Source organism: Lutjanus erythropterus, chromosome 14, assembly GCF_056507025.1.
Source record: "Lutjanus erythropterus isolate fLutEry1 chromosome 14, fLutEry1.hap2, whole genome shotgun sequence".
Classification (NCBI taxonomy): domain Eukaryota; kingdom Metazoa; phylum Chordata; class Actinopteri; order Lutjaniformes; family Lutjanidae; genus Lutjanus; species Lutjanus erythropterus.
In genome coordinates, this window is record NC_139330.1 from 11,134,625 (window position 1) to 11,161,052 (window position 26,428).

At 39.6% G+C, this 26,428-nt stretch overlaps 3 protein-coding genes across 7 annotated transcripts in view; 2 read left to right on the plus strand and 1 right to left on the minus strand.

The window, feature by feature from the left end:
* The window catches only part of LOC146315223 (phosphofurin acidic cluster sorting protein 2), a 57,259-nt gene extending 51,400 nt beyond the window's left edge, over positions 1–5,859 (plus strand). The window contains exons 19-25 of the mRNA XM_084736701.1: positions 39–71; positions 2,444–2,486; positions 2,579–2,621; positions 2,856–2,994; positions 3,275–3,498; positions 4,885–4,998; positions 5,188–5,859. Of these exons, the coding sequence (XP_084592827.1) occupies positions 39–71; positions 2,444–2,486; positions 2,579–2,621; positions 2,856–2,994; positions 3,275–3,498; positions 4,885–4,998; positions 5,188–5,303 (712 nt within the window). The 3' untranslated portion in view covers positions 5,304–5,859. The remainder of the gene's footprint in view (positions 1–38; positions 72–2,443; positions 2,487–2,578; positions 2,622–2,855; positions 2,995–3,274; positions 3,499–4,884; positions 4,999–5,187) is intronic.
* A 3,823-nt stretch (positions 5,860–9,682) lies between these two features.
* Positions 9,683–12,601, minus strand: mrpl2 (mitochondrial ribosomal protein L2). The gene is made up of 7 exons (XM_084736702.1): positions 12,508–12,601; positions 12,249–12,417; positions 11,664–11,805; positions 11,460–11,575; positions 10,507–10,617; positions 10,098–10,171; positions 9,683–10,011 (listed from the first exon to the last, which is right to left on the minus strand). The coding sequence occupies exons 1-7, from the start codon at positions 12,580–12,582 to the stop codon at positions 9,802–9,804; spliced, it is 897 nt and encodes a 298-aa protein (XP_084592828.1). The 5' UTR covers positions 12,583–12,601; the 3' UTR covers positions 9,683–9,801.
* Positions 12,602–15,150: 2,549 nt separating this feature from the next.
* Positions 15,151–26,428, plus strand: part of klc1b (kinesin light chain 1b) — a 36,445-nt gene continuing 25,167 nt past the window's right edge. For 4 of the 5 annotated variants that reach the window (XM_084736695.1, XM_084736697.1, XM_084736699.1 and 1 more), the window contains exons 1-2: positions 15,151–15,228; positions 25,820–26,090. In XM_084736695.1, coding sequence (XP_084592821.1) covers positions 25,842–26,090 — 249 coding nt within the window. In that variant the 5' untranslated portion in view covers positions 15,151–15,228; positions 25,820–25,841. Of the gene's footprint in view, positions 15,229–19,257; positions 19,512–25,819; positions 26,091–26,428 lie in introns of those variants that run through there. The other variant, XM_084736696.1, reaches the window with a different exon arrangement.

Here is a 26,428-nt window from a genome sequence, read left to right on the forward strand (position 1 = left end):
TCCTTCTCCCCCCCTTTCCCCTTTGATTTGCATTCAAGGAAAAGGAGTTTGTATTTTGATTTTTACATCAGGTATCTAATTCAACTCTTGTTTTGTTTTGCCCTCTTTATTTTCTCCTCCATTTGGCTTGAGCTCCTTGCTGTGTCTTAACATTTCCCTTTTCACACTCGATACTCACTGTAACCTCACTTTGCACTCTGTCCTAACTTCTTGTGTCTTTGGTACGGTGTGACTTTGACTCTTACTCTGTCCTCTGTGTTGTTGCTGTGAAGATTTGCCTAACAACCTTTAAAACAACCACAAATATTCACAAAGTGTAACGGTTTTCTGGCTCCTGCATCCAGCCATAACAGTTCCAGAATTGATATTAAATGGATAGAAGACCACAAGAATTACCCTCAAACAAACCACTGAAATGTTTGTTTCATATTTTATGTTGGAAGCAATGTCAGGACACGTATTGGTTTGCCCTCAGGAATGGCTACATAATTATGAACTTTGGCTCAATATTATTGACTGCTGTGACTACTGCCAGGCAAGAAATATCTCAGCCAAAATAAATGATAATAGCTTTGGTACTGTCAGTCTTACGGTTCCCACTCATTCTAAACTGCATCATTACTACTAACTCTGAAACATAGTTCTCCATGTATGCAAATATAACATATAAATAATAACACAAATATAACAGTTATGCCTACATTTACTAAGGTTTGAAAGCCATGTTTCATTCATGGTTTGCCCTCATATAATTTCCATTTTTTTCAGCTTTGCCAACTCTTTTACAGTGAAACCCGCTACCCCTAGCACTAAAAGTCAGCACATTGCATGCTGATGATATCATTGCACATTAATTTGCATAAAGTTCAGTGGTTGTGTTGGTTGCGTTGAGAGAGAGAGAGAGATTATGATGAGCCATAAAGAAGGTAGATACAGAAATTTATAGCCAAATAACTCACTACAGGGACATTTCATATTTGAAGTAAAATAGAGGGAGAAGATCACATGATCTATTTAAATATGTTCAAGATCAAACAAACTGTTTAATGTTTAGTGTTGTATTTCTGCATTTAGTTTCTTATTCTTATGCATATTAATTAATTTTTATGGCACTCCTGTGACTCTGTATGAGAACACCTGAGATGCACAGAGAAAGACTGAGCAAGAAGATCACAATTATATTTAGATATTTACAAGTTGTGGGAACTTCATAATCCAAGGAGAAAGAAAAAATTTCAATCTGCAGAAACTTTCAGTGTGAGAGAGACGGTAACCATAGAAACTCACTACAACTGAACTCCCTCTGATGCAGCAAGCAGCATCCTCCAGGCACACACACGCCACACTGACTGTCTGCACATGGTGCAAAACGAGAAGGAGAGCCTTGGGCTGTGGCTAAATTTGTCACTAATAGTGTTTTAGCAATGAAGCTGCTAAGAGGTTATTAAATCTGAGTGCATTTACACTTGTGGTTAGTGTGGTCAGAATGTGTCCCTGTCCAAATTTGGAGGTGGTTTGACATGTCCTCAATACGTCTTGGCTGACCTGTACTTTCATGTGGTCCAACACTATCCGGTTGTAATCCGATCACCCAAAACACATTTCAATGCAAGGTAAAGACGTTAGTAAGGGATTTTCAAACAGCTGGTGTGTTTTGCTCAGTGGTGTTGATGCTTTGCAAAATCTACAACTTAAAAAATGTAACATAGGTGAAATATAGTGATATAACACAGCTCTGGCGTCCAAGGTGGCAAGATTGCTGGGGACTGCAGTCCTGTATCTGCACTGGCGCGGGAGCCAGCAGCCTAGCTCGTCCTCCTGTTGTTTGCTGTGGATGCCTTCTATTTTACAGGCTTATGAAAGACTGAGAGACTCACCCACTAGTTTAGGAGTTGCACTGTTGCATGTTAGAGGACATTTACAGAAAGACACCATCTCAGCTCTTCCCTGCCGGATCAGTGGGTGCAGTTTTGCTTTTTTGAATCTGTCGTTGTGCCCTGGATGTCTGCTAAACTTTAATTGACACTAGCTGCCATGCTGTTTTTCCAATCTTTGTATTGGTACTTACTGATGAATTGCTGACATGCTCAGAGTAGTTGTGTAGATTAGCCACTTGGTTATTACAGCTGCGTCCAAACTATCACTTTCAGTCCCATGTATAAAAATAGCTCTCTTATCCTCGCACTGGCTGATAAGAAAGACTCTTCTTTTGGTTGTAAGGAGCGGTCCTCTCATTCATCTCATTGTTACGTGACCCCCAAGATGACCCCATTCCACCCAAACCAGTCATGTGCCATTTCTACTGCGATGGGACATGGTGCAAGCCATGCCACCGCCATCTTCCCTCCAGGACCATTGAGTGTTCATGTGCCCCTCTGGAGTGTTGAAGTGTTAAAACTCACCTCTGCTCATACTAACAGCATCTTTACATCTCTGTTTGCAGCCCCGATGAGGACTCCTGTCAGAAATTTGTGCCATTTATTGGGGTAAGAATTTATTTCCCTTTGCAAAGGTGTCTGAGTGAATTGTAAACTCATTCTGTTTTAATTTCACACTGAAACCTTTTTTATTCTTGCAGGTTGTGAAAGTTGGGATTGTAGAGCAAAGTCTCTCAACTTCAGGTAAGGAAGGGCTTTTTTAAGTGTTAGTGTTTAATCAAGTTAGTGTGTCAACATTTTACCGTTGATTCTATGAGACAGAAATCTAACAACACATGTCACTCACGTGATACAGATTCAGATTAGCAAAGAAGATTTTTATGTACTTCATTACATTTAGAATTGATTTACTTTTTTTACAGTGTGTAGTTTATTCTGAAGCATTGTGTATGAGACAACTTTTCCCGCTATTTGCAGTGGACTCAGATGATGCGATGGGAGGCAACACAAGCATCCTGTCCTCCCCAACACCTCCATCGGCTGGTCCGTATGGGAAGGAGATTGGGGGCACCCCTCCACAGTCTCCCTCTGTGTCCACCGCCCTCTCTGGAGCTGGGTACGACAACACACACACACATAATTATCAGGAACAAAATAATAAACACTTCCTATTTTTTTTCTTTCTCCCTGTGAGCTGTGTTTTAGTAGCAGGGTTCTAATGGGGGCTGGAGATCCTTAAAAACACCAACATTTGAATATAGTGGCAGATGTAGCAGATATAAAGCTTGAAAAGTGCTTGACTTTTAATTTGGAAGAGGTGTATCAACTCTGTAGTAGCTAAGTGATCAGAAGTCTCTGTGGTGTTTCTGACTCTGACGGTTTGCCTTTGTTTGTAGTTCTCCATGTTCGGGCAGCGAAGTGATGGGACTCCAGGTGGACTACTGGACGTGGCAAGGCCTAGAGAAGAAGAAGGAGGGAGAGAAAAGAGACGTGGGACTGAAAAACACCCTGAAGAGTAATTTCCGCTCACTGCAAGTCAGCCGCCTGCCTTGCGGAGGGGAACTCACCCCTCCACCCAGCATGGCCATGACGGTAGTCACCAAGGAGAAGAACAAGAAAGGTACGCTTTGATTTCTGTGCGGGTGTGTCAGTCATATTTTCCAAATAACACAATAATCAGAACACATTAATAGATTTATGTGCAACATGGATATTCTTAGTTTTCAGCTGGACTGTGTTTTTCTTTTTATACTCTGCTCTTAGTTCAATGTCCCAACAATGTAACAAATCTGTTTGGTTCCAAAATTGTCCATGCATATTGTCTTCATAGGGAAAAGGTTGGGAATTAATAGCCAGCTATGTGTTTGTCTTTGTTTCTCAGCACACTATTTAATCCAATGAATAATAAGAATTATCTGTCTTTAATCTCCTCTATCACTGCTGTGATCGCGTCCTCCAAAAAAAAAAATCTCATTTGTGCTGCATTAAATAAGAGGAAATGATTGTCAAATAAGTGTGTTAATTTTAAGTCTATTGAAATTTATAGATCAACACTGGGACACAAGAACATTTTTATAGATGAGGCCCCTGCTGCAGGAAGCAAGGCAGTGTGCTGCTGTGGACAGGGTCAACCGCAAGATGCATTTAGCCACTTAAAAAAAGGCCCACCTAAAAATATCAATATTATTTTAAGTGTATGCTGTGTGTAGAATATTTTCACCGTTTTCCTTGCTGTCAGCAAGCCTTTTCTGATGGGAAACCACTCTTATATAAGCCAAATATTGCTCTAATATTGATGGACTATTTTGGCAAACCTTGAACACAGAAGTTGCTGGTCTGCCACTGTCTCAATCAGTTAACCCTTGAAACACCTAAGTCACAAACAAACTAACCAGCTGTGGCAGCAGTGGACCCCCAACTCCTGTGTTCTGCAAGGTTAAGATAATGTTTTTACCAAGGAATCTGGTTGCTTTAGAGAGAGTGATATTTGGCTTATATAACAACAGTTTCCTGTCAGAGAAGCTGTCTGACAGCAAGGTAAAGCTGTGAAAATATTCTAAATATAGCGTACACTATGCAGATTTTTTTGTTTTTGTTTTTGTTTTCTTTTTTAGGTGGCTAACATAATATTTTGCTGACCCTGTCCACAGCAATACACTGCTTAGCTTCCTACACTGGTGCTTCTGCTGTTTCTCCAGACTGGGGAAATGCCGACCACCATCTCCTGTCTGTAATTTGCTGATTATGGACAAGCACCTCATACAACCCCACTTTGAAAAATCCCATCTATTCCTGTATAGCAATTTATCAGACTTCGTACCGCTCCATCTGGGACCGTAAAAGGCTTCAAAACACTTTTTTCACATATGCAGTCACTCCCCGACACCTGGAAACACACTTTGATGTGTAAAATCAGTTGTCAACTCCTTTTATGTACAAAAAAACGTGAAGAAAATATATATAGATTTTTTTTATGACTCCACTCATTTCCTGTTTCCATTTGCAGTGATTTTTCTCAGCAAGAAGCCCAAGGAGAAAGAGCTGGACTCTAAGAGCCAAGTGATTGATGGTATCAGCAGGTTGATCTGCACAGCCAAGCACCAGCACACGATGCTGAGAGGTAAGACTGACGTGCAGATACAAACCCACAGTTAAAGCTATACTGCCCTCTGGTGTTGGACATTCCTCATTATGAAATAGTAACTGTGATGTAAATAAAGAATTATGCGCTCAGTAACAGCTGCAAATTCCAAAGCATCCATTACAGCGTATTTAATGTGTGAACCATCATCCATTTTTTCGTTCTCAGTCACTATTGACGGAGTGGAGTGGAATGATGTGAAGTTTTTCCAGCTCGCTGCCCAGTGGCCAACACATGTCAAGCACTTCCCGGTGGGAATCTTTGGTTACACTAAGCCTGTGTGACCCCGGCCACCGTCCACCCAACCTCCACCAGACTCTCCGCTCGCTGCACTTGTCTCACCGAGAGGCTACAGAGAATTAGAAGAAACGCCAACGGGCCCCCGGCAGTAATAGTTTTCCTGTGGAAATCTTACTGACTCACCACCACAAATGTGTTCAATACACAAAGTTCATGTTGTCAATTTGATGTTTTTGATGTTGATGTTGTTGGGTGTTGTTGTTGTTTTTTACACACTACAAAAAGAACAAGTACTATTTTGTAAGATTTGTGCTACCGCCTCTGAGGTATTTTGAGGTTTTTGACAATTTGCCACATTTCGATAATGGCAGCTGTGTTTGCACTTTGTTTTTGTTAACATTTTATTATTTCTGTGAAATCCTACATTTATTGTTACTCTATAGATAATGGAGGAGTGTGATGGTGATGTGCAGTGGCGTGTGTGAGATTGTTTGAGACCGTGTTTGTGTTTATTGTTGAAAGTTGGAATATTGCTGTGAATCTAGATGGAATCCTTCTCTTCTAACTCAGTGCTCAGTTTTCTTACTCGTCCCTTTACTTTCTCGAAAAGGTAAATTTTTATAGAAAGGAACACAAGTTCTTTTTTGCCTCGTTGCTTTTAAGCACACTGTGTACCTAAAGCAAATCAAAAACACAACTCAAAAGCAAGGTATTTTTGAAGGTAGCTATAATGAATGTAGCTATGACACATTTGTAACATGTGAGCAGTTCATCAAATCAGTTTGTAAGTGCTGAAGATTTTGTATTGGTGTTAGCGTACATTCAGAATGTACAGTAACACCCACCTAGAAGCAGGGTAACATGACACACGAAACGACATATTTCAACTATCAACAGCTGAATGCCAAATTAAGTTGTGACTGTATGAACTGTCTTATTGTTTCAAGGTCCTGAATCGTTTTTCACCGTTTCCCGGCTGCATCTTCCACCCATGTTGTAATTGACCCATCCTAATTCCCGCCCCCTTTTGCTCTGTGCTCCAGTAACAGCTGAGTAAACTCGGCACCTCTGTCAACTTTGTCCTTTTCCTGTAAAAGTGACATACAGGGGCACAACTTAACTTAGATAATGTTAGTAAAACTCAGCCAGCATTTGATTTAAAATAGCTATCTGTCGTCAGCAAGATTTTTGCCAGCATAGCTAATTTAAAATGTGTCTTTTACAGGTCACTCAGCAGCATCTTTTAACTATCGTCAAATTTTTTTTTTTTTTTTTTCAACATAGACAGGGCCTAGCACATAGCATATCTCCTGCTGCATTCAAGACAACGTTAGAAGTTGGAATTTCCTAGTTGAAATGTTCAGCTTCCGAGCTTCCAGGTGCAGAATGCCAAAAGTGAACAAAAATATGGTTGACTGTGACAAATTAATGAGTTTCTTTGACAAGTGCACACACAAGTGCACCCTCCTTGCATAAACAACAGGAGGAAAAATGATGTGTGATGTAATAGACACCAATATACATTTTATTTTATGACTCAACATTGGCAATATATGTGACACATTTACTTGCAGAACAGGTTTTATTATATAATTATATATAATTTTAGGCTTCCATGGGCGCTGCCATTGTTGCGTGACATCAGTCAATGACTTCTTCATGAAGTCAGAGATGATGAATTTCTTGATTTCACAAGAAGGAACTCAGACTTTGAGTTTCAAGTTGTCTGGAATGCAGGATAAATACAGGAAACAGGAAAGGACAAAGTTGCTTGCTCAACTGTCATAGGAGCACAGAGGGAAAAGGGGTGTTACTTAAGAAGGGTCAATTGGGCCTTCTTGGTGTCATTTTAGGTTTTGACAGAATTTATTTGGTAACCATGGCCACCGCGTGTTCAGCTTGATGTAATGGCTTACCTGAGAGGACGTCCCACAGACCCGCCGTAACTTAGCAACTAGTGGATTTCTCCAGATGTTCAGTGATGTGCCAAAGTCAAGTTTGTTTTACAGTTTAACCACCAGAGCTCTTGGCTTGGCCAAACTTCAGCGTATGTTAAACTAAAATTAATGCATTTGTGGTCCCTGTGGAGATCAGTATTAATATTACTGAGTTTTTAATTAGGACAGATTTGCCAGTTAGTGCTTCTAATTTGGCCAAATTAAGCATTTACAAGACGTGTGCACAGTGTAACCAAGCAATTACCGTTGTGTCCTTTAATACAGCTTCACCGTGGCTGGACATTCAAGTATAGTACCCAACCTAGAACATACTGATAGGTTGGTCTTTAATGCGGAAAATACAGATGAGTTGTTCTGACTTGAAACATGCTTTGACAGTAGTGTTGAACGCAGTGCAAGTATTGAATCGCTTTTAAAATAGGATGAAAAGTGTATGGAGTCTTGCCAGATGTCCAAGTCACTGCCTGTGTGTGTCTGTGTAGGTGTGCTATATGTTCGATGGTACTCCCTGAATAGTGTTACGTGAAACTTTTGCAATAGGAAACCTTTGGACAAAGGGCCTTCTGTATGAGTTTGTTGTTGCTTTTTATAAAGTGAAGACTTACAAGCTTTGATAGGCTGGCTTTTCTAGTATTGTATAGAAATATATACGAGATGTATTATTGTGAATCGCAAATCCCCCCCTCCCACAAAAATTGAAAGCACAAATAGCTTACCTTTATTTCTTGACATAAATGCCAAATATATTTCCAGAACTCATAACTATGAAGTTGTACAATGCAAACACTATTATTAGGTATGTGATTTCTCATACATTTCCCTGACTTTGTAATGCACTTTCATGTGGTTTTATACACATTTTAGCTTAAATTGGACAAACTTTGGTTTTGAGGTGAAGTGATAAAGGTGTTATATTTGAAATGCAAACCACTACCTATAGTCAACAGAAGGCCGTTCTTTTTCCTTTTTTTTTTTATTTCAGTATAACCCCTTTTCATAGGGATGTTGTGTTTATGTTGATGGGTTAAAGGGACAGTTCACCCGCATTCAAAAATCCATATTTTTCCCCTGGCCTGTAGTGCTATTGATCCATCTAGATTATTTTGCTGTGAGTTGCAGTTATGGAGATACTAGCCTTCTCTCTATCTCTCAAAAGTAATATGTTTCTGGAAATCCCAGTAAACCCAGTTACTCAAAATAACCCATACCTTGTTTTGAGCAGGTTCTTGAAGGAACTATTTTCTGTCTACTAGAAAGAAAGTAGTTCTTATATCAAAACTAGCAGAGTAACATGACTAACAACATGTCAAATGAAGTTGTGACTGTATGAACTATCATTGTTTTTTTCACCCTAGATGTAGTTGGGTTTTCTGCGACTAATTTTATGGTTTGACAGCTTTCTTTTAGTAATATCAGGGGTGTCATGATTCCCCAAATCCGATTATTCGGTTTGATTTAAACACACTTTTAGCACTGCTGACTGTGCCATTGTTACACTAGAGTCTTGATTTGTAAAGATCTACAGATCCTTGGTTTTATGCATTTACATTTTTAAATTCTTGAAAAAGGAGATATCTACTAGACAGAAAGTGGTTCCTACATGAAACTGCTCACAACAAGGTCTATGGATTATCTTGAGTAATTGCGTCATGATTTCTGGAAAGACACACCACAAGCTGAGTGCCATCTTGTTCCATTACATTGGAGAGGAGGCAGAAATCTGCAAATCTCGGCAGCTCACACCAAAACTATCTAGATGGATAAACAGCACTTCAAGCCAGAGGGAAAATTTTAGATTTTGGGGTGGACTGTCCTTTTAAAGTGCCCTGTGAGGTCTGAAAACCTGTCATGGCTGTCTGTTACTTAATGTTTTGCCACTTGATGTTGCTTATTTTGCAGCTACCACCACACATGTCTGCCTGTGACTGTACAGTCACGTTTTCTTGTCCCCTGCTTTTTGAAGGGTTCACCATCTTCTCTTAGTTGGGAGACCAACTGGCCCTTACGCATTTGTAAACTCGGGCTGTGAAGTGTTAACCAGGGCAGAGTTTGTTTGAGGGAAATTTGTCATGAGAGTTAGCCTTTGAAATGCTAAACGGGCATAACGACAAGTGTATTTCAATGTATTGGACCTCTTTTTTTTTTTTTTGCCCTAAATCTAGAGGTAGCATGGGGGTGTTTTGCAAGACTGGATCAATGAGCAGGCATAGTCACTCTCAACATCAGTGTTAATGTTCATTAATGGTCAAACATGCCATCTCATTGCTCCTGTTACTTGAAATGCCACCCAGTGTCTTTGCACAAACCCTATTTTAAATGACATGACAGTATTTTTAAATTTACCACTAAAAATATGGGTTACTCTGCATGTTTTACTATAGATGTAAATATGTTTTGGATTTTTATATTGTTTTGTTTCTTTCCATGCTCTCACAAGCAGTTGTGTTTAATAAAAATTTTTAATCTTCTGTACAAACAGCTCGACTTTATTCATGTTTTCTCTCTTTCACTGTACAGACCAAAATAATAACACAAGGTGATTACAACAAGAGACAACAATCTCCAGTCCCAAACATGTCCATGCTCATGTTGTGGAGATTGAGGGCAGGTTGACGTAACTCTTCATCGGAGGCAGCGGTTTAATCTTGCGTCCGGCCCAGCCTCCCTTCCTCTGCCACAAGCCGCTTGAAGGGCGAATGCCAAGCCAGCGATTGCGACCAGCTTTGCCAATGATCCGTTTGTTGTGGTCGATGTTGGACACACGTCCCACCGTCACCATGCAGGTCTCCAGTACCTGTGTGTGTCAAGATGACAACACTGAGTTCAGAGGAGAACATGGTTCAAACACGGCAGATGGAACATTAATCCAGACAACCTCACCTGAACCTGCTGCTTCGACGGAAGCTGAACGATTGCCGTTCCGTTTACTTTACGGAGCAAAACGCCGCTTGTACCTGCAAATCAAAAGAACCACAACATTCAGATGTTGCAGTCCGGCTGTGCATGCATGTTAGTGCATGGGAGCAGGGATGTAACTAGCAATTAATTCATTATCAGTTAATCTGCAGAAACTGTAACTAACAGGTACCACTGACATGTAATTTCACTCTACTATCAAACTGTAGTAGTCAAGGGCAGGACCAGAGCCCCAGTTTCCCACAAACAAGCCCTGTGCTTCACCCATTCATCCACCACAGCCTCTTATTAACAGTGAATCTGTCACTCTTAATGGCTAAAATAACAGGGTTGGGTGCTACACTGCTGCCACGTGCTCTGAATAATAGATTACCTGCAGCACGAATATACTCAGATCCCTTCCCCGGTTGTATCTCCAGGTTGTTCACCAGTGTCCCCACAGGAAGAGCTCCCAGCGGGTAGGCATCACCCTCATTGGCTGCGACTGCAAAGTACAACAAAAGAATACTGCATAATTAATCGGTCGGCCAATTAACTGGGCGAATTATCTGGCATTCTGAGATAATCCCCGTCAGCCGAGGCCTACGGTCACAGGGCTGATAAACAAAATATGTCTGCAGACACTACAGCAGGCAGCCTTGTCACTGTGGCTGCTGTCAAATGATATACTGCTCGAATTTGTATAAATCGCACACCCTGCATTCATCATCTTTTCTCCCGTCCTTAATGACGGCAAATATCATCTTAAACTTTTAATGGCTAGTGTTAAATATACATTATGTTATAATGTATAGAATAATGCACTTGAATGACATCACTTCTGACATTCTGTACCCTGGTCTCCCTCATGAACAGCATCTATCCTTGTTAACACTGAAGCCCCACAAGGGAGCACTATTTCCCCAGTCTCATTTACTCTTTATACCAATTAATTTAGAAGCAACACATCTGATCATGTTACTGTTAAATCTGCAGATGACAAGGCAATCTTGGGCTTGATTCCAGCTATTGTGCTTGGGCAGATCAGTTTGCTGGTTGGTGCAGGGACAGATTTCTACATTTGAACACCAAGAAAACTAAATAAATCATCTTTGACTTTAGGGACTGGTACCATCATCCACGAACAGATGATTATTGATGGGTAGAGTATTGAAGTTGTTGATGAGAGCAAATATTTAGGAACACTAATAGAGCTGTCAGCCACGTGGCTCTCTAACTGTTGGCATCAACCATTGAAAATCCATGTATGTCAACCACTATAATTTTGTGTTAAATACAGATTGTGCAAAATCCTTTGTTTCCTTGATCTGGAGTGAAGCTTCCTACCTGCCATGCGTCCAATAACTCCAGATGTTTTAATGAGGTCTCCAGCCTGCATGTTCTCTGTAGCAATAATCCATCTTTTCCTGTTGCCTCCAGCTACCAGTGCGATGTCAGCAGACCTGTGTAGACAAGACAAGATTATGGCAACAAACTGTATCTCCGTTTGCAGGATTAATCAAAATCCTGTGTGGAGACAGCTGATCTCACCTGCACGGGTCATATCGCACTTGAACAACCTTTTCTTCAAATGGCTGTGCCTCTTTATTTGGTTCGTAGCGCAGTCGCTGAAAATCTATCATCCGGTATTTTTGTTTATGGCCCCCGCCGATGCCATGTGTCCGTATCCTTCCTGTGCCAGAAAGAAAGATGAGCAGCTCTTTACACTTGACTCCGGAGAGAACAAGTATCACAGCTGTTATAAAAGCAAATATACATCACAAAGAGAAGTGCTGAACTTCACTTCTGACTGACAAGTCAGGGGTGAACAGCAAAGCTTTGGAAATACTGGTTGTAGACTTCCGCCTTCTCTAAAAAATACTGGAACTAAATGGCGCTTAGCTTGTGGCAGACAAAATCAATCTAGATGGATAGAAAGCACTGATTTAGGGGTGAACTATCCCTTTAAGACCAAAGAACTATTTTAAAGCTTTGAAATCTTTTAGTGAAAAAAGAACAAAAGGCAAATCCAGACAGAGATTAAAGCCCAACTTAAAGTTCAACCTCCTCCAGCCTTGCCTGTAAACACACAAACACGTGTCATCTTCCTGCGACACTGACCACACTCCTCGTTACCTGAGTGATCTCTGCCTCCTGTCTTTTTCATTCCTATGGGCCTGATGGTGTATTTCTCCCTCTGCTTCCAGTGCGTCTTGTTCTGCTCCAGAGGGGCCGTGGTGAGGAAGCCTCTGCACTGTACAACTGTACTGGGCACCTGAGCTCCCAGCTTAGCCTGTGCAACTGCCTGTCAACACAAAAAGCGACACAAAGCTCATCGCTTGGTAGTTGTGATGATTCAGATCCCCAGCATGACTGTCGGGCAGTGGATGTTTACCTGCAAGGACAGCAGAGCAGGCTGGGAGAGAGTCAGGGAGCGCAGAGCTCGAGTTAGACACGACACCGCCATCATGACAACGTCCTCCTGACAGACTGAAGAACAGAGGAGAGGCAGTTTGATCAGTGTTAGTGTTGTGCCTTCAGTAAATCTGTCTTTTCCATTCCCTGCTGGTGTGCAACATTATCTTGACTGTATCCAACTACTGCAGGGCAATATGGCTTATAAATAATATCTTGATATTTTTAGGCTATGCCACAATATATGATATATGTCACTATATGCAAATTTTCTTCAAAACAACATACTGTTAACATATATATGCTGATACTAATATAAACCAATATAGCTGTGATAGGCCAATATCAGGGTGATCTTATCAGTCTAGTGCAAAACACAGAATGGTCTTAGAATATGGTGCATTGCTGTAGATTAGTGATACTGACAAAATCAAATATGATTACATTTTTGACCAAATTCTTCAATATCAATATTGCAACATTTTTTTGACAATAACTGCTTTACAGAATGTGAACAAAATCAGATTTTTGATAAACAATCATCAGTAATGTGGACATAATGACCAAGTGGGTAAAGGCAAATAATAGAGCAGCTGGAACAGTCTAGTAAGTTTAGAGAATTGCATCACTTTACTGTACTGCTACCTTTAAAACCCAGAAAAGACCATGGTATATCACGATACTGACATATTACCCAGCCCCATATCCAATACCGTCTACAAATGTCTCCTTAAATCCAGCTTCTTACTATGTGTAATGTTTAATCAGGCCTATGGGAATCAAAACCTTAGCCGTCCGCAACATTACCTGTTATGTCTCTATTACTCTACTGTTGTAATTTTGGCTCAATTGTGTCTATCGTAATTTTACAGTAACCTTACAAAATGACAAGTCAACGTGAGCTACCGCTAGCTTCGCGAAGAACTGAAGTAAATCCGGCTCAATAACTGGACCTGCCTTTCGGTTTCTGTTTTAATAAACTAAACCAAATTGTTCGTTAATCTTACGTCTAATTTACAGCATAATCCAGTGTAACAGTGACAATAAACCAACCTTTATATTTGATTTATTTCATCTCAAGCTTCTCGCTGGCGTCCTTCACAGTCACGCACGCTACGTCGCGCACTGATGACGTAAACACAAACGCCGCTCTGCACTCTGAACCAGCTCCTCCATCTGGAACCTGGACCTGAATTTCTTTCCTTTATTCATTCATATATCATGAGCCCAAACTGCCTCTACAGATTACTTCTAATTATGTCAACATAACTTTAGATTAACACAATTAATTGTCAATTTCTCTTTTTCTGTCTGTTGCAGCGCCAACCTGTGGAACAATGGAGTAATGCAGTTAATCTCATATTTCTGAAGGACAGTGGAAATTGATATTGAATGTGAAGTGCGGGTTATTAACATCAATGTCAGTATTTTATCGTGTTATGATGAATTAATGCAATAAAAGTTTGGATTCAAAAAATTATTATTAATTACTGAAGTTTTTGAACTGACTACAAACAGATTGTGGTTATATTATCACGTGGAATATTCCTTTTTCAAACTTATTGTACTAAATTTCTTATGTTTATTATTATCGTATTAAGCACTGGTGTTAGCGTCTACTCCCTTTTTTTTAACATACATATTTTAGACTTTATTTATTTGTTTTACAGCAAGCATTATTTTTATTTGGGTTCTCCTAATTGTTTTACAGGCTCGATTCATGAATGTAATGTTTTTTAAGCTAAAGGAGTTTTAGTTTGTTACAGTTTTATGTGTGACTCTGGTAATTTTTACACATACAGACAATTTAAGTCAACCTGTGGAGAAAGAAATCAAAGTTGAGACAGTTATTATCTCTGCGCATGTTCTGTACCTCCTGCTGTATCTGCTTTATGCCAGCAGGTGTCATCACTGCACTGTTTTGCCTCCCACCCTGGTTTTGAATGAATGCAGTTATGTGTGTGCAGTCAGCACTGAATAGCTTGTGTAAATACTCCTTTTGAATGACTTAATTTAGCAAAAATTAAGTGTAATTATAATTTAATTAAACTTGGTCCGGGTGATTTATTGGCATAATTTGGCAGAAATTGAGTATAATATTCACAAATGTGCTTTTATCAGTGCCAGAGTTCTCAGAGTTTTGATAACTGAGTACCAATGTACACTAATAAAGAAACATACTTACTATTTCATTACATTTCTATCATATTCTGTCAATAAATCCCTGTAAATCTTTAAACCACAAATAAATATTAGTGTTAGCGCATGGCCTTGTCTGTCCATCTTTGGGCCCAGCCAAATAAAAAGTCAAATTCATGAAAAATTAATTAACGAGACTGAGACAAATGATTAATCCATTAATAATTTATTATTGTTTATAAAATTAGTAACTAATAGCTAACTAAATTGAACATTTTTCTATTTTATTTTATATTGCACATTTCTCAGAACAAAATCACATTTCGTCTGTTTATGTACATTTTTCTGTTTTTTATTTCAGACTTACTTTGGCATTGTACTCCCCACCACCACCATTTTCCCCCATGTCAATAAATATAGATAGTCTCCAAAGAAAATCGGCGAAAACAAAACATGACGTCACTTTCATCGACTGAGCCGCAAAGGCTTCTGGGAAAATCCTGCTGTGCTGGAGACATTTTGGATTTAAAGGGGCTGAGCTAGCCGTCAGTCCTAGCTCTCGGTAAGTGATAGCTGCATTTTCACTATCTAATATTATATATGTCTGAACCCGGTGTTTGGCTGTTTATTTAAGTAGTAACAAAGCAAGACACCTTGTGTAGAAATAATGAGCTCGGCGGTTTGAACCGGCTGAACTCGTAACGGCTAAGGGAGTGGTGATGCTAGCTGGTTAGCAGAAGCTAGCTGTTAGCCGACCGGGAGGAGCGCTAAACTGATCAAAAAGCAAGCTTCACTGTGCGGTTAGCTAGACTTATCATTATGCGTCCAGATAATATCACAATGAATCTAACGTTAATAGGGCAAAGTACCGGTAAAATCTGATCGTATTTGTAATGGAAAACTTGGTAGATGGATGTAGAAATCATAGCTCCGTTGTGAGCTGCGAAAGTCATAACAGAATGAGATTATAAGAATGATAATGTGCAGAGCGTGTGTCAAATGATAGACCACCTGATCTCTTGTGTAATGTTTTTGAAGCATTATAATTTGCAGATTTTCAGGTGGAGAATCCTTGTTTGTGTTCCAAGCACGTTGATGTTGTGCAGAGTCATTAACATGCAGCTACCACGCTATTAAATCAAATGTCCAGCGCAGTTTTTTTTTTTAACACTGCTGACCTCACATCAGTGTAGAAGTGAGTACAAAACGGTGTGACAAACACAGGTGTCACATTTTCTACATTAAGTCTCTTTAGTTTGTGAGATGCTCTAGTTCTTACATTTTTCTGCATCAGTAACAACACCTAGGTGGACATTTTTCAGACAACTCTTAGTATGAAAACAGCCCGCTGGCAGCTGGTCTCAGTGGAGTGATGGATGACTACGGACAGCGTCAGTGGCACTTCCCTCCTGGTCGTCCCAGGCCCTGCCACACCCTCCTTGATAGCTGGGTAGCCTTTGTGTCTGGTGGTGATGCGGACGGTGTGTTGTATTGCTGTTTGTGCAGGAAACAGAGAAAGACAAAGTGGTCTGTTGGTGTCAAACTCCATCAAGTGGACAGGAAATACATCTCTGCGGAGATGGCACAAGAGATCGGTCACTGGCTTGTTTGAGCTCCCACTGCTGTCTGACTTTTTCCAATTCCTATGCCAGCATTTTACATTTATAATACCAGCAAGCACCACACCCTCTCTTAAATGACATGTTATTTCCGTAGCTTGTGCTAGGTTTTATATTTGCTCATTTGAAAGTGCAGTGTGTAAAGAGTTACTGGAATTTATTGGCAGAATATAACAGCAAATTATTAAGTAAAGTTTGTCTACCACCTTTCACAGATACAAAATCACAATGTGCTTTACATAATTAGAAAAAGAGACTATTAAGAAACAATATAGAAAACAGCAAAGACAAAGAACAGCACAGGGTTGACAGCTGATATACAAAACAACAACAAACAAATGGGGACAAAGTAGGATTATTTAAAACAAAGACTTAGGCTAATAGTCATGTTTATTCTGAGGCTGCAACATCTATAAAATGTAAGAAAATTATGAAAAATGTCTATCCCAGTTTTTCAGAGTCCAAGGTCATGTCTTTAAATGTTATGTTTTGTCACTCTAGAACCTTAAAATAGTCTGTTTAATATGACAATGAAGTAAGAAATGTGGGAAATCCAGTTTCTTTTATTTATTTGTTGCCAGAAAGTCGCTAGATTTACCCAACCAACATGGCATTTAACTTGCCCCCGGCAATCTTTTAAAACAAACACAAAATGCCAGACACATGTCTTCTTCCACAGAGGACCCTTCAGTGTTTTTGGGTTTCACAGCCACTGTAGATTCTCCTATAACTTGGAAAGGGAGGGTGATGTTAGGTGTTTTCAATCTGCAAGATAGTCACTAGGTGCCACTAAATCCTCCACACTGGTCCTTTGTGGCTTTGTAGTAAAGCTCAGCTTTTCAGGAAGTCTGTAAAACAAATATTTAAACTTATGTCTGTACATTTGTTTAAAACCAAATGCACACAGTTTTAAAGAAGAGAAGGGCAATCTCTAATGAGTTTTTATCCTACGTAAAGTCAGTAGTTATACTTGGCAGTAGCAAGTATGCATTTGTGCACAATTAAGGGTTATTTAGTTGATCCTCCTCTTAGAGATCAGTGTGCAGTCGACTTGCATGGCGGTAGTGCAGCGATGGTAGGGAGAGATTAGGAGAAACAAGGGACTCAGTGATGATGGTGTTTGCCAGAGAGAGATGTGATAATGTGAGGCTTGAGGCCTCTCTGGAGATGGAGACTAATGAAGAGCGAAGCTCTGGGTAGGCAAACATGACAAGGAGATGACCCAGGTTTCCACTGCTCAGAGGGAAATAAACTAGCCAATACAGAGTCCAGCAGCACGTCGTTTCTTTAAACACAGAGCTGTCTTTCATAACACTATTCTCTCCTCTTGGGAATGTGTATTGGCTTCTCAGCAAGATGTGCCACGATTGCTGCAATATTATACGACCTTTGATCCCCCTGCAGGGTTGAGTCATCTGGCTTGTCCATAAAATACATCTCCTGATCCACTTCATCAAAACTGTGTCAAATTAAGACTTGTCCGTTCAGTTGTTTTTGAAGAGATTTCTTTTTAAGAGGAGAACATGGTTTTGATCATTTAAAGTGTGAGGATTTTTATTACTTCAGTTGCTAATGAATTAATCTAGGGGTGCAACTAATTATTTTTGTTGTCAGTTAATCTGTTGATTATTTTCTGGATTCATTGGTTAGTCGTTTGGTCTAAAAAAAAAATGCCTGAAAATGGTGAAGATTGTCAATCAGTGTTTCCCAGAGCCCAAGACGATGTTATCAAATGTCTTATTTTGTCCACAACCCAAAGACATTTAGTTTAAGAAATCAGAACATATTCACATTTAAGAAGCTGGAATCAAAGGACTTTTTTTTTTTAAATTATTCAACATTTTTGAAGAGAAGTTTAATAATTAATTCATTAATTAATTGTTGTAGCTCTAAATGAATCTTCAGTCATGATAGAAGTATTTTTGCTGGGGTTTTATATTTTAGGTTCGCAAATTGAATTTCCTGTATAATGGAAGAAGAAGCAATGCTACGGTGTTGGTCCTCTGCATAGAATGAGTTGAATTGTGGAAACACCAATTGGAATTGATAGTCCTCTTGAGGTACATCGTGCACATCATGATTATTGACAGACACTGACTTGTACTTTTTATCAGGAAAATCCAGTTTAAAGGCATAGTATGCAGCAGTTTCCTAAAAACACCTGTGTAATAATATAAACATAATCTCTTTCAGTCATCACCACTTGAAGTTTGTGGTGGTGTCTATATCTGCAGAGACCCTGTATCTCCTTATTTCCCATTATTTTGCTGTGCTTATGAGGTTTTACAAACCCAGAATGTCAGCATTTGACATCCTGGGAATGAGACTCAACAATCAGCTATCTTTTTGATGTTTTTAAGAACAGCTCAGACACATCCCACTGATTCTACTTTAATTATTTTATCTAAAGTAGATGGTTCTCAAATCACTGTTGTATTATTCAGCCTGTGAAAATCACTGAAGAGATTGTTTGTCTGTATGAATGAATGCACATTTCTGGAGATATGTATGATCATTTGGTAGGGTCCTATCACTTCATGACTATTTGGTGGTCTGCACAAGGTAAATGGTTTGATTTTGGATTATAAGTGAAATTGACTCACCACATAGTAATTACTTGGTGCTAAATCTAAATCAGTGTTGTATTTTCCTATGTGCTGTTATAGTACCCTGAGACAGTAGGTTTTCTCCTTGCAGAATTTTGTGTGTCCTCAGCCTTGGTGGCATGTAAAACTCCTACTGAGCCTGTAAATAGTGTCATTATTCCATTGTGTCTCATTAGACCTGTTCCTTTGTGTCTGATGAGTATTGAGGAGCAGAGTCTAGATCAGGATGGCTCCCTCCCCCATCCGACCTGCTCCTCCACACTCCTCTGCTCTCCTCCCGCTGTGGGCGGGGCTGTCTCTTGATGTGCGCCCTGAGCTGATGTTGGTTGTTCTGACGGAGCAGTGGGAAGGTCATCACCATCCTGCAAGCAGCTCCTGTCCTCCTCTTCCCCACCATCCGCATTCATCACTCTCATTCCTGTCCTGTTTCATTTCCGTCTGCCTCCGTTTCACACTGAAGGTTTTCCTTTTTAATTTTAAGGAGGATCACTTTGGATTAGCTCAGCGTTTTTATGATGCACTTCGCTGGCGTATAGCGCTATTGCTGGAGGAGGAGTCATTATCTCATCAGCTTTTCTCTGTGCCAAACTATGAGGCCCTGATCTGCCACTGAAACCAAGGTTAGTTTTCTGGTCCGGCAAGCTGCAGCAGCTGGAAACACTGCCAGCATGAATGATAGATGGCTTAATAAGCTTTTAGCAGGCATTTATTCAGTTTTGTAATGGATATAAAGATTCCTTCAGACTGTAATTTGTCCCTTTTTCAAATCTTGTCAGTTGTTTCCCATCGTTTTTCCTCATGAGAAATGGCCACTTGCTAGGAATAATTTCTTTTTCACTATCATAGTCCTTTATATTGTATAAACATGCCAATCTAATGGTGTTAGATTGCAACCTGATTTTAAAGCTAGCTTGCGTAAAAAACTCCATCTGTTGCAAAGTACCAGTGAGAGGCAGGAACATCTGTTAGTGTTAGTGTCTTATCTATATTGCGTCTGTATTAAAATGGTAGGTCAAGTAGCTCTGGACTGAGGGATTTGTGGGAAACGGTTTCCCCTTGTGCATGTGTGTGTGTTTACTTTCTGCCTGTTAAGAGGTGAACATTTCCTCTGACAAGCTACTGAACCTGCTACTACTGAAACTTGAGTAATACTTGATCCTGATCATGAGGGCATTTGAATAAAAGCCCAAATGAAGGGGACATGTGTTGCTGTATAGTGTAATTGTAACATGTAAACGATGAGAGCTTTTTGTATTGTTCCAACATAACTGTGCTCCATTCAGCAGCATGAGAAGACATGTTCTTGCCTTTCTAGGCTTCATGAATTAGGGTAGTACATCATCTATCTCTGCCTTTACTAGAGCTGGTATGATAAACTTATCTCCTGATCAGTTTCTATCACTATACTAGAGTGCCAATTCAATATGTATTGCGGTGCTTAAGCATTGCAAGTCGATATCATGTTTTATTGTGATTTTTGTTTGCTTTTTTTTAGCACTAGACCATGGGAAAAAGCTGAATCATACATTTTTAGAGGGTATATCATGAGTCATATTTCCAAAAACAGTGCGCATCTCATCAGTCAGTCTTTCTGAGTTTTATTTTAGCAGCATAATTTCTATTCTGCATATAAAAGTCATGAATAAAATACTTTTTGAAGTAAAGTGCTACATTTAGCTGTTTCTGCACAGCAAGCTAGCACCATAAGAAAATAATGAATAAAAAATACGTTAGTTAGTATGAGCATATGTGAAGTAAAATGGTTCAGTTTGTGAAGATAATATTACTGCGATCACAATGCTAATTTCTGTTGGCGGGGTAATGGAAATTCCTATTATGTGTTGGTACTGAGCTAACAGACTAAGCGCTATTAATTATATAAAGAAAAAAGTTCAGCAATCCAAATATCGATTCAGGAATCGATACTTCAGAAAATCTTTTTTTTTCTCCTCCCACCCCTACATTTTACTGAGTCAGTGTGTTGTATTTTAACCTTTGATGCTGTCATTTGTTTAGGTGCACATGATTTGTATGAAACACAGAAAGGTAAATGTTAAAGATTAATTCAAGGGCAGCCTTTTTAAAGAAAAACAACAGGCCTGTTGGACTTTATCTCAGCTCTTTAAAGACTTGGAAAATATTAACTTCAGCTGTCTGAAGAAAGCAGAGGTCCTTGATACAGGTGTTTGTCTATTTTATCAAAGCTGCTCGTTTCTCCCTTGACTGACATGAAAGAAGTTCTTCTCTTTGTTACCTACTGTGTAGTCAGGCCTTTCATCCACATGGACGTTAAACTGCTGAGACGCAGAGTAACTGTACAGGGTAATGAGCTGTCTCATCTGTGAATATGCCTGATCTTTCTGAGATCATTTTATATCGTGTTCAGAGCAGGCAAGAGTTTCTTTGGTGCCAGACAGCAGAGATGTGTCTTGTAGGCTCAGATGGCAAAACAAACTTGTCACCTGCCTGACATGTCTTCAAGCGAAGTTAGGGTTTTTTAATTCCCACATTGACTTTTCTTAGGGCTCACCCCTTTTTGTAGCATGATGCTCATATAGCAACATATGACTGTAAATGCTCCTTAACTCAAAATACAAACAGACAGGCATCTCTTCAACAGTGCAAATGAGAGTTCAACTCAATTTGTTTGTGGCATTTGATTAGACTTTTATGTTGAGTGCAGAGTCTGTTAGAGTCTGTAAGTCAGGACAGAATTGCTTTCAGTTATCTGTGCTTTGAACTGCTTTTCTTTCATGTAAGTTCTCCAAAAAACGTGTTACTTCTTGCCTGCTGACTTCTACATGTTTGCAACCATTGACTGTAAGCCCTCTGGTCTCTTATTTTCAGTGTGCTAAATGTGTGCATACCAAGACTACTGCACAACTTCTGTAAAACAGATGCATGCTAATGAAGTCTGACCAGATATGTTTTTATGTCTTAATATGCCCTGTTTTTTTGTTTGTTTTGTTTTTTGAAAGATTCTGCATGTACAAGGTCACACTTTTTTGTATGTATTTGATTTGAAAACACATGAAGTTGTGTAGAAAGAGTGCATACATGCTAACATTAATTGATTGTATGCTTTTCTCATTGGAATGGGGTCATTACATGTGTGATGAAAGATGCTTAATGGATCTCGTCACTCTGCCCTTATCTGAGGAGGTTGGCTGTCTCTGTGAATTAGGTTTTCACTGCTCATCTGTGTTTTCCTGTAAAATGAAATTTTACAAAATTGTGATTGTGAAGTGCAATACTAAATTGCAGATAAGAGATGCTCAATGTCACCTCTGTGTAAAATATCTAATATGCTCAATATTAATCACTCAGCACTGCTTCAGCACTTAGACAGCTTAAATAAGACCCTATATGCTTTGCTTTTTGGCTTACTCAACCTCTCACTGTTGCTTTCGCCACCCTGAGGCAAGGACTGGGCAATGTATTGATATTTACATGATGGACAGTGATATGAAACTAGATATTGCCTTAGATTTTGGATGTTGTTATATCATTATATAGTATAAATTTTGTCATTTCTTAGTGTAAAATGCTGCATTCCAGTTATTCCTACAGTATTGTGGCAATATTGATAAATATACATATCAAGGTATTTGGTCAAAAATATTGTGGCATTTAATTTGGTCCATATTGTCCAGCCCTAACTGAGGCTTGTCCCATCTCCTGACCTTGCTTGTCTGCGAGAAATGATCCCACTGAATGACTGTGAGTGAAATACTAGGATATTTACAATTATTTGCTCAAATTATCAGGTGAGGTCATAATCTGGCAAAGACAAAAAACAGGCCTTTCATAGCTTAGTTAGCTTCAATCTCTACAGTCTGGCTGATCAATTTAGCATTTAGGTGTAAAGTGTGTCAGGATCCACTAAGTTTTCCCTGTTCGTCCTGCTGATGCTTCACATGACATCTTTATCTTCTTTTGTGGTCTTCACCAGCTGCTTTTCAGTTCAGCACCTTGTGAAAATCTAGTCATGGGTTCTTTACCCTGTTGGTAGTTTATAACACCACACAGCAGCTTTTAGATATTTTTCTGTTGTTTGCTGACAGCTGGAAAGTGACACGAGGCATCTTAAGGCAATACAGAGTCAATGGAGAGCAATGAGTTGTTTCCCCCTCCAGCGTGGGTGGGGCTTAAATTGCACTCTGTCTCTATTGATATCTTTTCCCTCCAATGTTGTGCGTTTTTTGAATTCTTCAATGGATTTAAGTAAGCGGGTTCATGAACCTGAGGATGGTAAAGCTTTTTCATTGGAGGAAAGGAGAGAGGAAAAAATAGAATTTCAAGCTGAGCAGAGGTACATGTATTTTCTCTGCATCTTCCCAGACCATAGTGTTAGGTTACCTTACATCGATCACTGCTGCTCTCCTGCTCACCCAGAGCCTCCAGTTATTGGTGCACAGGCTCCAGTGTCATCCTGACCAAAGCTGATTCTCTACAGGCTGTCATGCAGTTGGCCATTTGTCGACTGCATTTTTCTGCCTCTCCGTGCTTGTCTAGAGTCTATCATGAAATATATTAGCATGATAAATAACACTCCCCGGGCAGAAGCCAACTGTGATTACATGATGTGATATGCATAACATCACAGGAGGGATGTAATTGCTGGATACTAGCAACAGACCCAAATGGATATGTTGTATGTGTGTCTGCCAGTGCAAGTGTTGGCTGAGCCAAGGTCCATTGAAAATGCACAAGCAATATAAATGTTCTGAAGGAAGAGATGTTAGGACATTGAAGCTAACTAATAAGGGTGAGCTGAAACGATTAGTAGACCATCAGAAAATTAATAAGCAACTATTTTTGTCAACTGTCATTCTCAATTGATCAATTAGTTATGTCTCTGAAATGTCAGAAAATGGTCACTGTTGTTCAAAGGCCAAGCTGACATTCTCAAAAAAGAATGCCAAAATCATCTTGTTCCATGGTATTTTGTGACAAAAGTAAACAAAATATCTTTTAATTTTGGACTGGGTCAGACAAAACAAGTTGTATGGTGAACTCATCTTGGCTGCATCTGATTTGGGATGGGTATTTTTTTCAACCATTTTCTGACATTTTATAAAAAAAAACAACTAATGGAATAATAGAGAAAATGATCAACAGATTTATCAGTGATTAAAATTATCATTCATTGCAGACCAAACAGCTGTTTATGATCATGTTGTGATGATAAATATTGTTTAATAAATTTATTTGTTTAAGAAAACAGCCTTCTAAGTACCTTTGCATAGTCATGTTGGTGCATTTTTATTTCAGCTTTCTATATCAGCCATCATATTTGTACCAAGTTAATTTTTCTTCTCTAAAAGTGGTATTGGTCCTAAAGATCTCATATCGGTTGGGCTCTAGTCTCAATAGTTTGATTCTCAACCGAGCAGTTAATCTTTTCACAGGTGTTGTAACTACATTTATAACAGGACTTCACATAGTTGCCATTATTGGGGCTGCAGCTAAAAAATAATAATTTTATAGCAAAAAAAATTATTCACATTGTAGAAGCTGGAATCAGACAAGTGTGACTCTTTTTTATTCATTATCTTTCCTGTTGTCACATTACAGAGCAAATGGCTATTTGTTACAGTTGTTTAGGCCTTTTGTTGGTCTTTCTTTTTTTATTTTATCAGTGCTTTGCTTCAACAGAGACTTGCTGAAATGCAAGTAGCAAAGCAGGGAGTGGCTCGCTCATGGTGTAGCATATTTTTTTCTTGGCATATGGCTCTCAGTTGGTGTTTATTACTGCAAACCCCCTCATCCTTTACTTCTCATCCTCACTGCTGCAAAATATACAGAATTCAGTAGCTCTACATCGCCTGGACCCAAGTCAGAAGGGCAGGGCCGCTTTTTTCACTGACATTTGCACGATGTAACCAGCAGCGACGTGGCTCAGTGAGTCATAGATTATCTTCAGGCTGTTTGGGTGAAATAGCACATGTTCCATGCACTCACTAAAGGGCTGACATTTCTACAGAACACAATCTTATTGACACTGAGCTTTTCTTTGACTTGACCAGCTGTTAAGCTGTGTTACAGAGGCTTTTGTCATGTCATTCTCTCCTTGACTGTTTTGCCAGTCATGCAGCCAGCTAGTACTCTGTTTGGATAAAGTGTTGGCACCAGAAGGCACCCACACTGCAGCATCTGTGTGCCCTCTGTTACACCGCAAGCTGCAGCTCTACTCCCAACCGGAGCTTATTATAGGTGCCAAATCCCAGCAGTCTGCCCACCGGAATAATATGTCCCTGTGCTCATCACCTGTACATAAAGCAGGCCTTCTACGCATGTCTTTAATTTGTATGTGGTACTCGTTTAACACTTGCAGCTGAGAAATTCACCCAGTGTCAGTTGTGGAGCATAGTCATTCTCTGTTATCACATTGAATTGCAAACATTCTGTATTTGTCTGGTTTAACAGCACAAAGAAATGCTGATCTGTGTCACTCATGAAATTTGAATCCCTCATCTCCCCTGTAGTGATAAAACACAAGTTCATTTCCTCGTTTATGGCTGTCGCTTAGCTGGTGCATCACGCTACGATCTTATTAGCCGAGCATAGAAATGACGTGTTGTCTGTCAGCATCAAGGGCATGGCTCTACACTGTTAGACATTAATATCTTTAAATAGAGCATGTCATGTCACTTTAGCAGAGAGTGCCTTAGATGGTTTATAGTGTGAAAGATTATTTGAAAAGAACAATGTTTCCAGTTAAATGGAGGAAAAGTAACAAGAATTAGTTGTGACAGTTGCAGTCAAGCTCCCAGGTTCTGTTTTGTGAATGTCACTGTTAAACAAACACAGCTGCATGTTTGGAAGACCGTTATGAAAATGTGCATTAATGTGGCAGCTGCTGTTTAAATTCTTGTCCACATGTCTGTTGTAACAGCTGGTTCCCCTTTTTTTTAATTCTGCACAGGTTTCCCTGAGCTACATAGAAGATGTCCACCATGGTGTATCCACGGGAAGAGAAGCTCGAAAAGCTCTCTCAGGAGGAGATCATCTCCAACACGAAGCTGGTGATCCAGGGTCTGGAGGCCCTGAAGAACGAGCACAACTCCATCCTCCATAGCCTCCTGGAGACCATCAAGTGCCTAAAGAAGGATGAAGAGGCCAACCTGGTGCACGAGAAGTCCAACCTCCTCCGCAAGTCAGTGGAGATGATTGAACTGGGCCTGGGAGAAGCACAGGTAAGATGGGGTGGTAGAGGTGTGAGGGGCGCAAACCAGTATTTTCCAACTTAATTAACAGTTTGTTAATTTCCCTGTCAATTTAACAGAAATCTAAATATAGACTAGTAAGAAATTCTCTGAAAACAGTGTCATATTAGTTTGCCAAGTGTGGCTAACATTAGTAGTGCTAGCAGCAGCAACATCCACATGCATGCATCCAAATCCATAAAACTATTTTAAACTAATATTTTCTGTCACACAGAGTTCTGTAAGTAACAATATAATAAACAGAGTAGTGTATAGTGTGCGAGTCACTGTTGCTAAATAAGCCCCTTCAGGATGATTCAAGACCCCTC

Bases quoted from the DNA above. Each gene is read 5' to 3' on its own strand.
- mrpl2 (XM_084736702.1), bottom strand. From the start codon at position 12,582: ATGATGGCGGTGTCGTGTCTAACTCGAGCTCTGCGCTCCCTGACTCTC. The intron at 11,576-11,663 runs GTGAGATCAGCT...TTGTCTACACAG, and splicing joins GTGCGATATGACCCGTGCAG to GTCTGCTGACATCGCACTGG. The intron at 10,172-10,506 runs GTAATCTATTAT...TTTGATTTGCAG, and splicing joins TGAGTATATTCGTGCTGCAG to GTACAAGCGGCGTTTTGCTC.